The sequence below is a fragment of the Nelusetta ayraudi genome, unplaced genomic scaffold (assembly GCF_046127955.1).
Source record: "Nelusetta ayraudi isolate G7.1 ecotype Tasmania unplaced genomic scaffold, CSIRO-AGI_Nayr_v1 ptg000026l, whole genome shotgun sequence".
Classification (NCBI taxonomy): domain Eukaryota; kingdom Metazoa; phylum Chordata; class Actinopteri; order Tetraodontiformes; family Monacanthidae; genus Nelusetta; species Nelusetta ayraudi.
This window is the reverse complement of record NW_027466076.1, coordinates 8,232,217-8,243,801: the sequence shown is the minus strand read 5'-3', so window position 1 is coordinate 8,243,801 and position 11,585 is coordinate 8,232,217. Positions and strand designations below refer to the sequence as shown.

The window sequence follows — 11,585 nt, the reverse complement described above, 5'->3', positions numbered from 1 at the left end:
ATCTTGTTCCACAGAGAAACTCCTCGCTGTACAACTTAATCAGTGGTTAGCGGATATAGTTTATGACACCACGCAATATTGACGAAATAAGTGAATTTTTCAACACTTAAACGTTGGCAAGATTGCTTAAAAGTCTCGTCAGTCGTTGGCCCGAACGGAAGTACCGCAATTTCTCGACGGACAATACGGAAGATTGGAAACGATGGCGGACGCTGAAAACAATGTGGAACTTAAGCGAAAAGCGGAGGATAATGAGGATGGAGGTGGAGATGGAGATGGAGAAGATGATGAATGGGTCGGACCCATGCCAAGTGAAGCTGTTCAGACCAAGAAAAGAAAAGGTATGTATCTGGCAGTCGGATTATTTTTTCCGCATTCATGTGCGACTCTTGCTATCTCTTGCTAGCTATGCTAACAGTTCCCGCTAACTCCGGTGTGTTTTGTTTTTCACTAGTGCTCGAATTCGAGCGTGTGTATCTGGACAACCTCCCTTCGGCTGCAATGTATGAACGGAGCTACATGCACAGAGACGTTATCACCCACATTGTGTGCACAAAGTAAGTGTTTTAAAAAAATCAGGCGTGTTGCAGCAACTAAAGCAGTAACTTTTGTGCTGATCTGTCTTACAAACATGTTGTTGTCTTAGTTGCCCACATTGTGTTTTGTTTTCAGAGGTATACTGTTTCACGACTCTGTTATAAACACTATTACACAGCATTTTTCTGCCTAAAGTGACAACAGTACCGAGTGTAATTTTACACTGCAAGCTCCAAATTGATGTCATACCGTTCGATCTCACAAGTTTTTGGTTTTACTGAAAGGCAATTCACTTTTGCAGGACCGACTTTGTTGTCACAGCCAGCCAGGATGGACATGTGAAGTTCTGGAAGAAGAGGGAAGACGAGGGAATAGAATTTGTCAAACACTTTCGGAGTCATCTGGGTATTTACTGAGTCTATTATGTGAAGTAGCGTTATGTCCTGTATTCTATTAACTGTGATTAGAGAGTGATTGTACCAGAATTTACCATGTGCTGTACTAAGTGATGCATTGATCGCTGACATTCTTGTCACTTTTGCTGCAGGTGTGATCGAAGGTGTTTCAGTTAGTGCTGACGGGGCCCTTTTCTGTTCTGTTGGAGACGATCAGGCCATGAAAGTATTTGACGTTGTCAACTTTGACATGATCAACATGTTGAGACTGGGGTCAGTGAAAGTTCCGCGTCTTGCTTCACTTTGCGTTGCCGTGACGTGACACTCACGATCGCTCTTATTGTCGTCTGAAGTTACCATCCAGGTCAGTGCGAGTGGATCTACAATCCCAGAGATTCCATTTCCATCGTTGCCTGCTCTGAAAAGTCCACGGGAAAGATCTTTGTTTATGATGGAAGGGGAAACAACAAGCCCCTCCACATCTTCGACAAGCTGCACTCCTCGCCTCTGACCCAGATCCGCCTGAATCCCAAATTTAGAGTCATTGTCTCTGCCGACAGAGCGGGAATGTTGGAATACTGGACCAGCCTCCCAACCGAATTCAAGTTCCCCAAGAACGTGCACTGGGAGTATAAAACGGACACAGACTTGTATGAATTTGCAAAACACAAAGCCTATCCCACCTGCCTCGCATTTTCCCCTGATGGGAAGAAAATGGCCACGATTGCCTCCGACAGGAAAGTGCGAATCTTCCGCTTCCTTACGGGAAAACTTATGAGAGTGTTCGATGAGTCGCTACCGGTAAGCCCTCCACTGGTCCTGCAGTTCGCTCGTTCGCTGATGAGGCGAGCCCATGTGCTCATCACACCCGTTTGTTTTTTCTTTGTTTGTTTCTGCATCAGATGTACACAGAATTGCAACAGATGAGGCAGCAGCTGCCCGACATGGAGTTCGGGAGGCGGATGGCTGTGGAGAGAGAGCTGGAGAAGGTCGACGGAGTCCGGCTGACGAACGTCATCTTTGACGAGACGGGCCACTTTGTGCTTTACGGCACCATGCTGGGCATCAAGGTCATCAACGTTGAAACCAACAGGTAGTTTCCACTCACTTGATGGGGGGGCTCTGGTGGCATGTACTGTATCATTGCAAGTCTTGCTATGTATTGATTGCAATTTTTATTTTAGCCAATTTCACCTGCCAAATCTAATGAGGGTCATTGTCTGTTGTTCTTGACCCTCTTCACAAGACTGGAAGCATCATCCAGGTGCTTGAAGGGTCAATTGATTTTATTGTTACACATGTCCATATTGCCAGATTGCTAATAAAGTGATTCTAACGTCTTGCTTCTATCTGAAGTGAGAACCTCAGTGTGAGGTCGCAATTTACCAAGTGTTCCTGTTTTCCAGATGCGTCCGGATCCTGGGGAAGCTGGAGAACATCCGTGTGGTCCAGCTGAGCCTCTTCCAAGGCATCGCCACGGCCATGAAGGTGGCGCCCACCGTCGAGATGAAAGCCTCCGACAACCCCGCCCTGGAGAACGTGGAGCCCGACCCGACATTATTCTGCACGGCTTTTAAAAAGAACCGCTTCTATTTGGTGAGATGATGTGACGCTCTTTAAGACCTTTTTTTTTTTTTTTTTTTTTTTTAAATTCTGCTGCTTCTTACCCGATAAGTCACATCATGACCCTTGACTTATCTTTAAGTTTTCAAAGCGGGAATCGGAGGACACAAAGAGTGCCGACTCGGACAGAGACATCTTTAACGAGAAGCCCTCAAAGGAGGAAGTGATGGCAGCCACGCAGGCCGAGGGGCCCAAGAGAGTGTCTGACAGCGCCATCATCCACACCTCCATGGGAGACATCCACATCAAGCTTTTCCCTGTCGAGTAAGTCCAAAGAAATGCGTTGGCACAAGCGTCTGCCTTCAAGCTCACCAAATAAGACCAATTCATGTCGTCGTCTGCTTCACAGGTGCCCCAAAACCGTGGAAAACTTCTGCGTCCACAGCAGGAACAGCTACTACAACGGCCACATATTCCACAGAGTCATCAAGGTAAACTCTCCCGTCCGAAGTCAAGATTTCTCAGCTCTGTTATTGTGGCCACCAACACCTTCTCCATGCTGCGGTGCAGGGCTTCATGATCCAGACCGGAGACCCAACCGGCACTGGCATGGGAGGCGAGAGCATCTGGGGAGGGGAGTTCGAGGACGAATTCCAGGCCACGCTGAGACACGACCGGCCGTACACCCTCAGCATGGCCAACGCGGGCCCCGGCACCAACGGCTCGCAGTTCTTCATCACCGTCGTGCCCACTGTGAGTCATCCATCTCTTTGAAAACTCTGATGGAGGTCTTATCGTAGATGCCCTTCATTCACGTGCAATTGCTTTGAACGTGAAACTGCAAGAAAAGAAAAAAAAAAAAGAAAAGATGTTTGATCCTAATGGTTTTCATTGGTAAAAATCCCAAGTATGTATGACGATCGGCTTTGGTTTTACTGGTCTATGTTGGGATTTGTACCGAAAACAAAGGAGTAGCAAAGGATTGTGGTTAAGATCTTGGCTCAGATGACTGTGGCTAAGAACCCTTGGTAGCAAGGGATTATTGAATAATAATAATAATGATGATAATAATGGATTAGATTAATATATCGCTTTTCAAGGCACCCAAAGCGCTTTGCACTGGTGGTGCTAAGCTACATGTGTAACCACAGCTGCTCTGACTATTTATTGTTAACTGTTTATGCTGGCATATTGGTCACTTAGTTACAATTTACTTAGTAACTAAGTAAGTTGCATCCTGTCGCTGACGATTCCTGGTTTGCTCGTCCACATCGGCTGTTGGAAGAATCTTGTCTTGGAGTCGTAAATCTCTAATGTTTCATATTCACAATTCGACGTTGCAGAAGCTCCAACTTATTTGTGAGCGGTGAAATTAATGTTTGATCTTTTTATGTCCCTCATCATCGTCGTCATCCTATACAGCAGTCTGCTTCTCGTTCAGTCAGAGACGTGATTTCTTTGGATTGCAGCCAGTAGAAGATTCACACACGTCCTCCTCTCTGCTCTCTCTTTGTCCTGCAGCCCTGGCTCGACAACAAGCACACGGTGTTCGGAAGGTGCACCAAAGGCATGGAGGTGGTCCAGAGGATCTCCAACGCCAAAGTCAGCCCCAAGACCGAGAAACCTTACGAAGACATTAACATCATCAACATAACTGTCAAGTGATGTCACAGGTTCATCATGTCCTGTACAGCCATGTCAGGTTTTTTTTTTTTTTTTTACATATATGTACTCGTGGAATGACTTATTAAAAAAAAACTCTTTGGGGAAGGCTGTTGTAAGAGCTGTTTGCTGACAACGGCGACAGAATTGGGAGCCGTTTGAATGAACCAGCAAGTCAGAAGAATTGGGTCAGTTAGTTTATTTTCCAGCCTCACAAAATGGATCATTTACAAAAAGCCGTACGGAAGTCCACCGGTAACAAATGCTGACTCGCATTGTGCTTCTACAATCCAGAAACAATTGGCAATTTTCTTTTTTTTTTTTTTTTTCATGACTGCCGTGGAAAAGGCTTTTCACACACACACTTTTTTTTTCTTTTTCTTTTTTAAATACAAGTCATTAAACATAAACATTACATAGCAATGAATGAAGATTAAATCAAACGACAATAACAAGACGAGTGTCGGTGTCGGGTTTGATGCTTCACAACGTTTCACATTGCAGCCGAAAAGGCCGTCGCGTTAAATGCACGCCGTCGCTCCGAGCTCGAGCGACGCTTTTTAAATAGGAGTATCTTCACAAGACGTTTTCGCTTTGCAGTGAGACTAATATTCAGAGTTGACATGGAAACAGCAGACGGTTCATTCGACTGACAGCGAGGCAGCAAACCAGTTGCGTTTCACAGATTATGTGTGTGTGTGTGTCTGTGCGTGCGTGCGTGCGAGGCTCTTCGCTACTGCAGGCGCCTAATTCATCACTCAAGGTCACACCTCGACGCGTAATGCCTGTGCTCCTGCCTTTAAATAACTTCAGTAAACGGCTTGTTCTGTAACGGAAAACACTTTTTTTTCTTTTCTTTTTACATTTTTCAAACCAGAACTACTGACATGTGCAGTAAACGGGTTCATACAGTACACTTAAAATACAAAAAAAAAAACACACATAATTTAAACCACGCAAAATGTCTGCTTTTTTTTTTCCTTTTGCATTCTTTGTCAAGGCTACGAAAGAGGATTAGAGCCACAAGAAGAAAAAAAAATATCACAGGAAGGAGACTTTTATTTAAGTTTTCGTTTTGAGTTTTTAAGTTGAAATTTCGTGAATAAAGTCAAAATTTCGTTAAAAAAAGTTGATGTCAAAAAACACGAAATTTTGTAAATAAAGTTGAATTTTCGTGATTAAAGTCAAAATTTCACGAATAAAGTTGAAGTTAAAAAAAGATGAAATTTTGTGAATAAAGTCAAAATTTCATGAATAAGGTCGTTACCCACAGTTACCCACAGTCAACTGCTAACAACTAACAGGTGTATCCCACAAAGTTTAAACCCACAGTAACCAGGAAACTGGCAAAAACTAAAGTACTTCCGCAGAGCCTTTTCACCTTATTCCCAACATTTTGACTTACTTCACTTTGACATTAATTGCAAAATTTAGATTTTATCCACAAAATGTTGTCTTTTTTATGTCAACGTTATTCTCGAAATTTCAACTTTAATCTCGAAATTTCAACTTTATTCTCATTTTGGAAACTTGGAAAAATCATAAATTTTTTTCTCTTCTAGTGGCCCTAATCCTCTTCTGTACAAGGCCAAAAGATAAAAAAAAAAAAACAGCCAAAATGTGTTAATTGACCATCAATTCAAAGCCAGCGGGAGTCACCCAGGACCTGCGTGTCTCTTCAGTCTCGCTCACCTGCGAAGACGCGAAGCGCAAACTGTTGCGTGTTTGGTTATTGATGAGGTTGCAGTTTCCCGGCGTGATCGGGAGGGGGGGGGTGTATCCACACGTGAATTCTAGGAGCTTTACGAAGGTGGGTTAAGGTCACTGTCACAAGGCGGCGGGGTTTGGTTGATTATAGATGATGTGAGAACTTGGAACACCGTCTGGAGGTGTGGAGCTTCCTGCGATGGGATCGGACGGGCTTGAACAAAAAAAACAAAAAACAAAAAACAAAAAGCCAAGTGTGAAAGCTGCCTTTTAGAAATCTAGCAGGGGGGGGGACTGGGTTGACTTTAGGTTTCCTGGTTGTGGGCCGCTGGACTGAAAAGTATTTACATCTCGACGATGATGAAAATGTGCAAAAGAAGTCAACGTGATGATGATGAGGAGGAAGAGGAGGAGGAGGAGCAGAGTGCATTGCTTCTTTAGTGTCTGGAGAGCCGGTGAGCAGGTTTTCAGGGAGAAGCGGCCTCAGGTGGGCGGCGACGAGTTTACGCCACGTCCAGGACGCCGGCGGCCACCAGTTGTCTGGAGAGCCAGTCGAGGCCCTCGTGCAGCCCCATGCCGCTGCGGGCGTCGCAGCCCTGTATGTGCCAGCTCCTCCCGCAGCACAGCTTGTGCAGGCTCAGAAGCTCCGTCATCTCTTCCACGGACACGGCGCCAGGGACGTCCTGCAAAAAAAAAAAACAACACAAAACAAAAATCTTGTCTGAGCAAGATGTGCGTGGCTTTTTTTTTTTTATGTTTTTTTATTTTTAAAGTCTCTCTTTGACTCTCATTCCCCCACCTGTTTGTTGGCGAAGATGAGCAGCAGGGCGTCCCGCAGCTCCTTCTCCGTCAGTAGTTTGGCCAGTTCGCTGTGAGCCTCCATCAGACGGTCCCTGTGGCAGCTGTCCACCACAAACACCACCGCTGCACCAGAGGCAGAAGAAGAAGAAGAACATTTATTAGTTTTAGTAGGGGAGATTGCACATTGCAGCAGCAGAAATTACAGATAAAAAACAAAAATGTATGATAAAAAATGAATAGTAAATTGAAAATGAAATGTCCATCATTTGCAGACGCAACAAGAGAAGAAGAGAGTTGCTTTGGATCTGAAAAAGTGACGATCTTCCAATTTAAAAGTAATATTAATCGCCCGCACTCTGATTTTGCCATCATGTTGCTCACCAGCCAACAGTCAGATATTTACTCTGGGAGGCTACATCCTGTATTCTATGGGAGTGGCCCAAATATTGGGCAAAAAAGTAATGAAAAGAGCACATTTGCAAATGGTTTATAGCAGGCATGGGTTTTGACTGGTGGGGCCACAATGGGATCTAAAATGACTGAAAACACTGAAAAAAAATTCACTGAAACGCAGCATTTTTATGAATTGCGTACTATTAATATCGTTTCTTCAATGTTGGCGGGCCGGATTAAAAAGCTAAACGGGCCACATATGGCCCTCGGGCCGTAGTTTGCCCACCCATGGTTTATAGCATAATAATAGCACCCGTCATGATGCAGTCAGTGTACATCGTGCAGAGACGGCGCTACCTTGAGTGTTCAGGTAATAGTGTTTCCACAGAGGTCGCAGCTTGTGTTTGCCTCCGACATCCCAGATGGTGAACTTCAAGTTCTTGTACTCCACCGTCTCCACGTTGAAGCCTGAACAGACAGAGGAGGACACATCAGAGAGAGGACGACTTCGGGAATGCTCTTTTTGTCCCCCCCCCCCGTTTTCTTTTACCAATGGTTGGGATGGGCTGCATGAACTCGTCCTGCTTGAGCTTGAAGAGGATGGTGGTCTTCCCTGCGCTGTCCAGCCCCAGTGTTACCACCCGGATCTCCATCTTTGGACCGATGTGGACCCGGTTGTCCTGAACCACAATAACATTGATGAAATAAGAAAGCTTGACCTGGCGGCAGCAATACACCCAGGATCCGGGCGTGCGTGCGCGCGTGTACCTTGGTGAAGGTGACGGGGATGCCGGCGTCCAGCTGAATGTGGTCGGCCAGCTCTGTGAACTGGTGCTGCTGCTTCTGGAGCGTCTCCAGCAAGCAGTTGATCTCCTGCTTGGCCAGCACCACTCTGCAGTCGTCCTGAAAACCACGCAAGCCGGTCGCGTTAAGTCTGCTTTTTTTTTTTAAACCTTCTTCTCTCTTCGAGCTCGGCTGCCTGCCTACCTGCTGGAGCGTCTTCTCGCAGTGCAGGCAGGCCGTGGAGACCTGAGACAGCAGGATGGTCATGTCCTCCTGCTGCTGCCGCAGCCAGATGAGCCGCTCGCGCACGTGGGCGTCGACCACGCTCAGCGCCATCTCCTCCTGCCGACACAGGGTCTCGTGGAGGTCGGCGAAGTAGGCCCGCACGCAGGACCGCGCGCTCTCCGCCGTGCCAGCGCACTGGTGACAGAAGATCACATGTTCATGTGCGTTCACGTTGCAAAAAAAGGTGACGGTTTACACTCATTTACAGTCATTGCTTGGTATCATCCATAAAACTTTTAATTTCACTACCTGCCTACAACAGACGTTGGCAAACTACGGCCCGGGGGCCATATGCGGCCCGTTAGGCTTTGTGATCAGGCCCGCTGAACTTAAAGAACTTGTATTAATAGTAAGTAAGTAATAAAATAGCTGTATTTCATCCAATTTTTTAGTGTTTCAAGGGTCATTTCAATAAAGAGCTAAACACTGATTTTGTCGTAACACATGATGATGACTCATGATATATTTTTTCCTCCTTTGAGGTGGGTCACCAAAACACTCCATCCATCTGCTGCTGCTCCGACCCCCTCTGTCACATTTTAGAACCCTTTGTGGCCCCACCAGTCAAAAAGTTTGCCCACCACCTACAACGACACAAGCTAATGCAAAGAAACGATCCAATAAAATTCCAGGATGGAAACGCACTCCTTTCTCTTCATGCTTTTTTTTTTTTTTCAGACTTTCATGAAACATTCGCCTCGACATTTAAAACAGAAACCAGGCAACTTTTACTGTTGTTGTTGTTGTTGTTGTTCGGGCCCCGGGACTGACTCACATGTTCAGTGTGCGCCATGCCCACTCCGTCCTCCACGATCTGCTCCCCGCCTTCTATCTGCTGCACGATTCCCACCAGCTTCCTGGAGTACTCGGACACTTCGTCCGTGAAGGTGCGGATGCAGTGGGCCATGTCCAGGATGGACGCACGGATCTGATTGGCTTCCGTCTCCAGGACGGCGTGCTAGGAGATCGAGAGCACGTTAGCATAAGTTTTGTTTCATGATGAGGGTATTGCGACCATTGTCCTGGAGTACCTTGTGTCCCTGGTGCTTGCCGTACTCCTTGCACACGCAGCACATGAGGGGCCCCGGCTGACACGCCTCCTCCAGGCAGACAAACTCGATGGCGTGGACCTGGTGCTGAGGGCACAGGGTCTTCTCGTGGGGCTTGTCCGCCAGCGGCACCCGCCGGTGTTTGGCCAGCGTGCGCGTGGAGTGCGTGAGCTGCGAGCACTCGCCGCACAAGTGGGTGGCGCACACGGTGCAGTACATGGAGGCCGTGTGGCTCTCGTCCTCGTCACAGCGGATGATGCACTGGCGGGAAAGGGAAAGAACAAAGGAGGAGGTTGTAGAACTCGGGCTGGATTGGTTAAGAAGAGGGTGATACCTCCAAAGGGGGCGGGTTCTTACTTCTCCCATGCCTTTCAGGGCTTCCTCCGCTACCCCTGACTGGTTGGTGGCGCCGTTCTGGAGGCGCTCCAGAAGCTCGAGCAGAGCAAAGTTCTTCTTCAGACCCCAAACTCCAGAATCCCCTGAAAGAAAAAGAAAGAAGTCAAATATTAACATGAGATCAGTCAAAAAGTAACAGTCTAAGATGCAGAGCAAATAAATGGTTTTCTTACAATCTAGTTGCAAAATCTTTGGCTGACTGTATTTTTTCTTGAAGAAAATTGTTTTGATTCAAACTTGTAATTGAAGCAAAATGCATTCTGAGGTAAATTACACTCTTTGCTTTACACCTAAACCCTCGGATGATCTTTTTTCTGTCTATAGCAGATGTGCGATAAACAGACATCGTAAAAGTCACACATTCAAAATCAGCAACTCAGTAATTAATAAGGTAAAGTGCTGCTTGTTAAACAGACCAACTGTTAAAACGAGTTTGCGTTTGCACTGATGCCTTGTCACAAGAACATCAACTTCAAACAAATTAATGAATGATAATTTTTATGCAGAGCTTTGGCAGGTTTACGCCATCAAAAAAAACAACAAAACAAAACAAAAGCATGAATGTCAAATAAGGGCAAAGCCAACCGGCTAGCATCATCCCTCCCCCTTATGTCTCACGTTAACGTTAGCATGCATCTGCACTATTTTTTTCCTCCTGCGGCCTGCTGGATAAAATACCCTCGGCCCCTATTAACCTCGGCATCGGAACATCTGGCAGGGGAAAAACACGATTCTGAAAATAAAACGATGCACGCAGAGCAGCCGCATGCTGAATAATGCTAATCCTCTTACTCACCCAGCTCTGTGACCTGCCTGTCGAAGGGGCAGCGGACCGCTCGCCCGTGGAGGGGCAGCCGGGTCAGACAGTCGTGGCACACCGTGTGGCCACATAGCAGGAGACGGGGGACCTTGTCGCCTTGCAGCGAGAACACGTCCTCACACACACCACACTCCAGCACCTACGAAGGAAAAATACAACATGGGTGACTTTGTGAAAAATCAGATGGACAACAATAAAGATCGATTAACAACTAGATGAATTAATGCTGATGTGAGCAATTTAAGGAAACTGGGGGGGGGGGGGGACAAAAACAAAGAATGCAGTGGGATCAAGTGTCAGTGACTCTCTTGGAACGGTGCAGTCTTTGGAACAGTCCCTCCTGAAGCTTCATCCAAAAGCTGCGCTGACATTTGCTAAGTCGGATCTCGAGACAGGAGACTTTCAACGTAAGAATCTCGGCAGCCACTTTAGAATCTACTGTCACTGATGTGTGCAAGGAGGCACGGTAGCCGCAGTGACCAAACGCAGCCAAAGCCTGCGCCGACGCCAACTAGCGATGGCACACACACACACACACACACACACACACACACACACACACACACACACACACACACACACACACACACACACACACACACACATCCATTGCAGTTAGCACGTCAAAGGCGCAAATGGCACGACTAAAACTCGATTCTATCTAGAGAGATCACGAAGGGAGTGCGACATACTATTACACTAATGCAATTTATAACAGCCGCTCATGCTAAATCTAGATGATAGTCAGACATCCCGTGCCACCTCCGCCAACGCAGCAGCAGCAGCAGCATTCACCCAAAAATACGAAGCCATATGAAAGCTAGCCTGCTGTCGGCACTTGATGAGCACAGCCCGACCGCGCGATGAATGCAATACAAATTAAGTGTGATGTTAGTGACAATGTGTCAACCTTAACGGCGTGTCCATGAGCTCCTCTGCCGTGTCGGATACAGGGCTCCATCGTCACTGCGGCGCCCTGCTTGTTTATTCCTGCGGCAGCAGCAGCGGCCATTCTTGGACGACAGCGCAGCGCAGGGCTGAGCAGCAGCCGAGAGGCGAATCCCACATGCATTTCCGGTTTCGCTCTTTTAATATTTGTAACGAAGACGTTTTCATTTTATGTACTTAGAACATATAATATTAGTTTTTAATGTAGTGTTTCTGGCAGAATGACTTCAAGTGATACTTTTATTT

General features: G+C 46.6%; 2 protein-coding genes across 2 annotated transcripts; one reads left to right on the top strand and one right to left on the bottom strand.

Annotated features, from left to right (window-relative positions):
- Positions 1-17: 17 nt before the first annotated feature.
- Positions 18-4,265, top strand: ppwd1 (peptidylprolyl isomerase domain and WD repeat containing 1). Its single transcript, XM_076029550.1, has 11 exons — positions 18-341; positions 455-557; positions 839-942; positions 1,085-1,205; positions 1,286-1,733; positions 1,835-2,025; positions 2,339-2,528; positions 2,638-2,819; positions 2,905-2,986; positions 3,066-3,248; positions 4,017-4,265. Exons 1-11 carry the CDS (start codon positions 203-205, stop codon positions 4,158-4,160), a joined length of 1,887 nt encoding a protein of 628 aa, XP_075885665.1. The 5' UTR covers positions 18-202; the 3' UTR covers positions 4,161-4,265.
- A 74-nt stretch (positions 4,266-4,339) lies between these two features.
- Positions 4,340-11,461, bottom strand: trim23 (tripartite motif containing 23). Its single transcript, XM_076029551.1, has 11 exons — positions 11,302-11,461; positions 10,368-10,530; positions 9,533-9,654; positions 9,158-9,436; positions 8,902-9,084; positions 8,046-8,261; positions 7,827-7,961; positions 7,609-7,738; positions 7,416-7,526; positions 6,664-6,788; positions 4,340-6,547 (listed from the first exon to the last, which is right to left on the bottom strand). Exons 1-11 carry the CDS (start codon positions 11,401-11,403, stop codon positions 6,368-6,370), a joined length of 1,746 nt encoding a protein of 581 aa, XP_075885666.1. The 5' UTR covers positions 11,404-11,461; the 3' UTR covers positions 4,340-6,367.
- Positions 11,462-11,585: the final 124 nt, after the last annotated feature.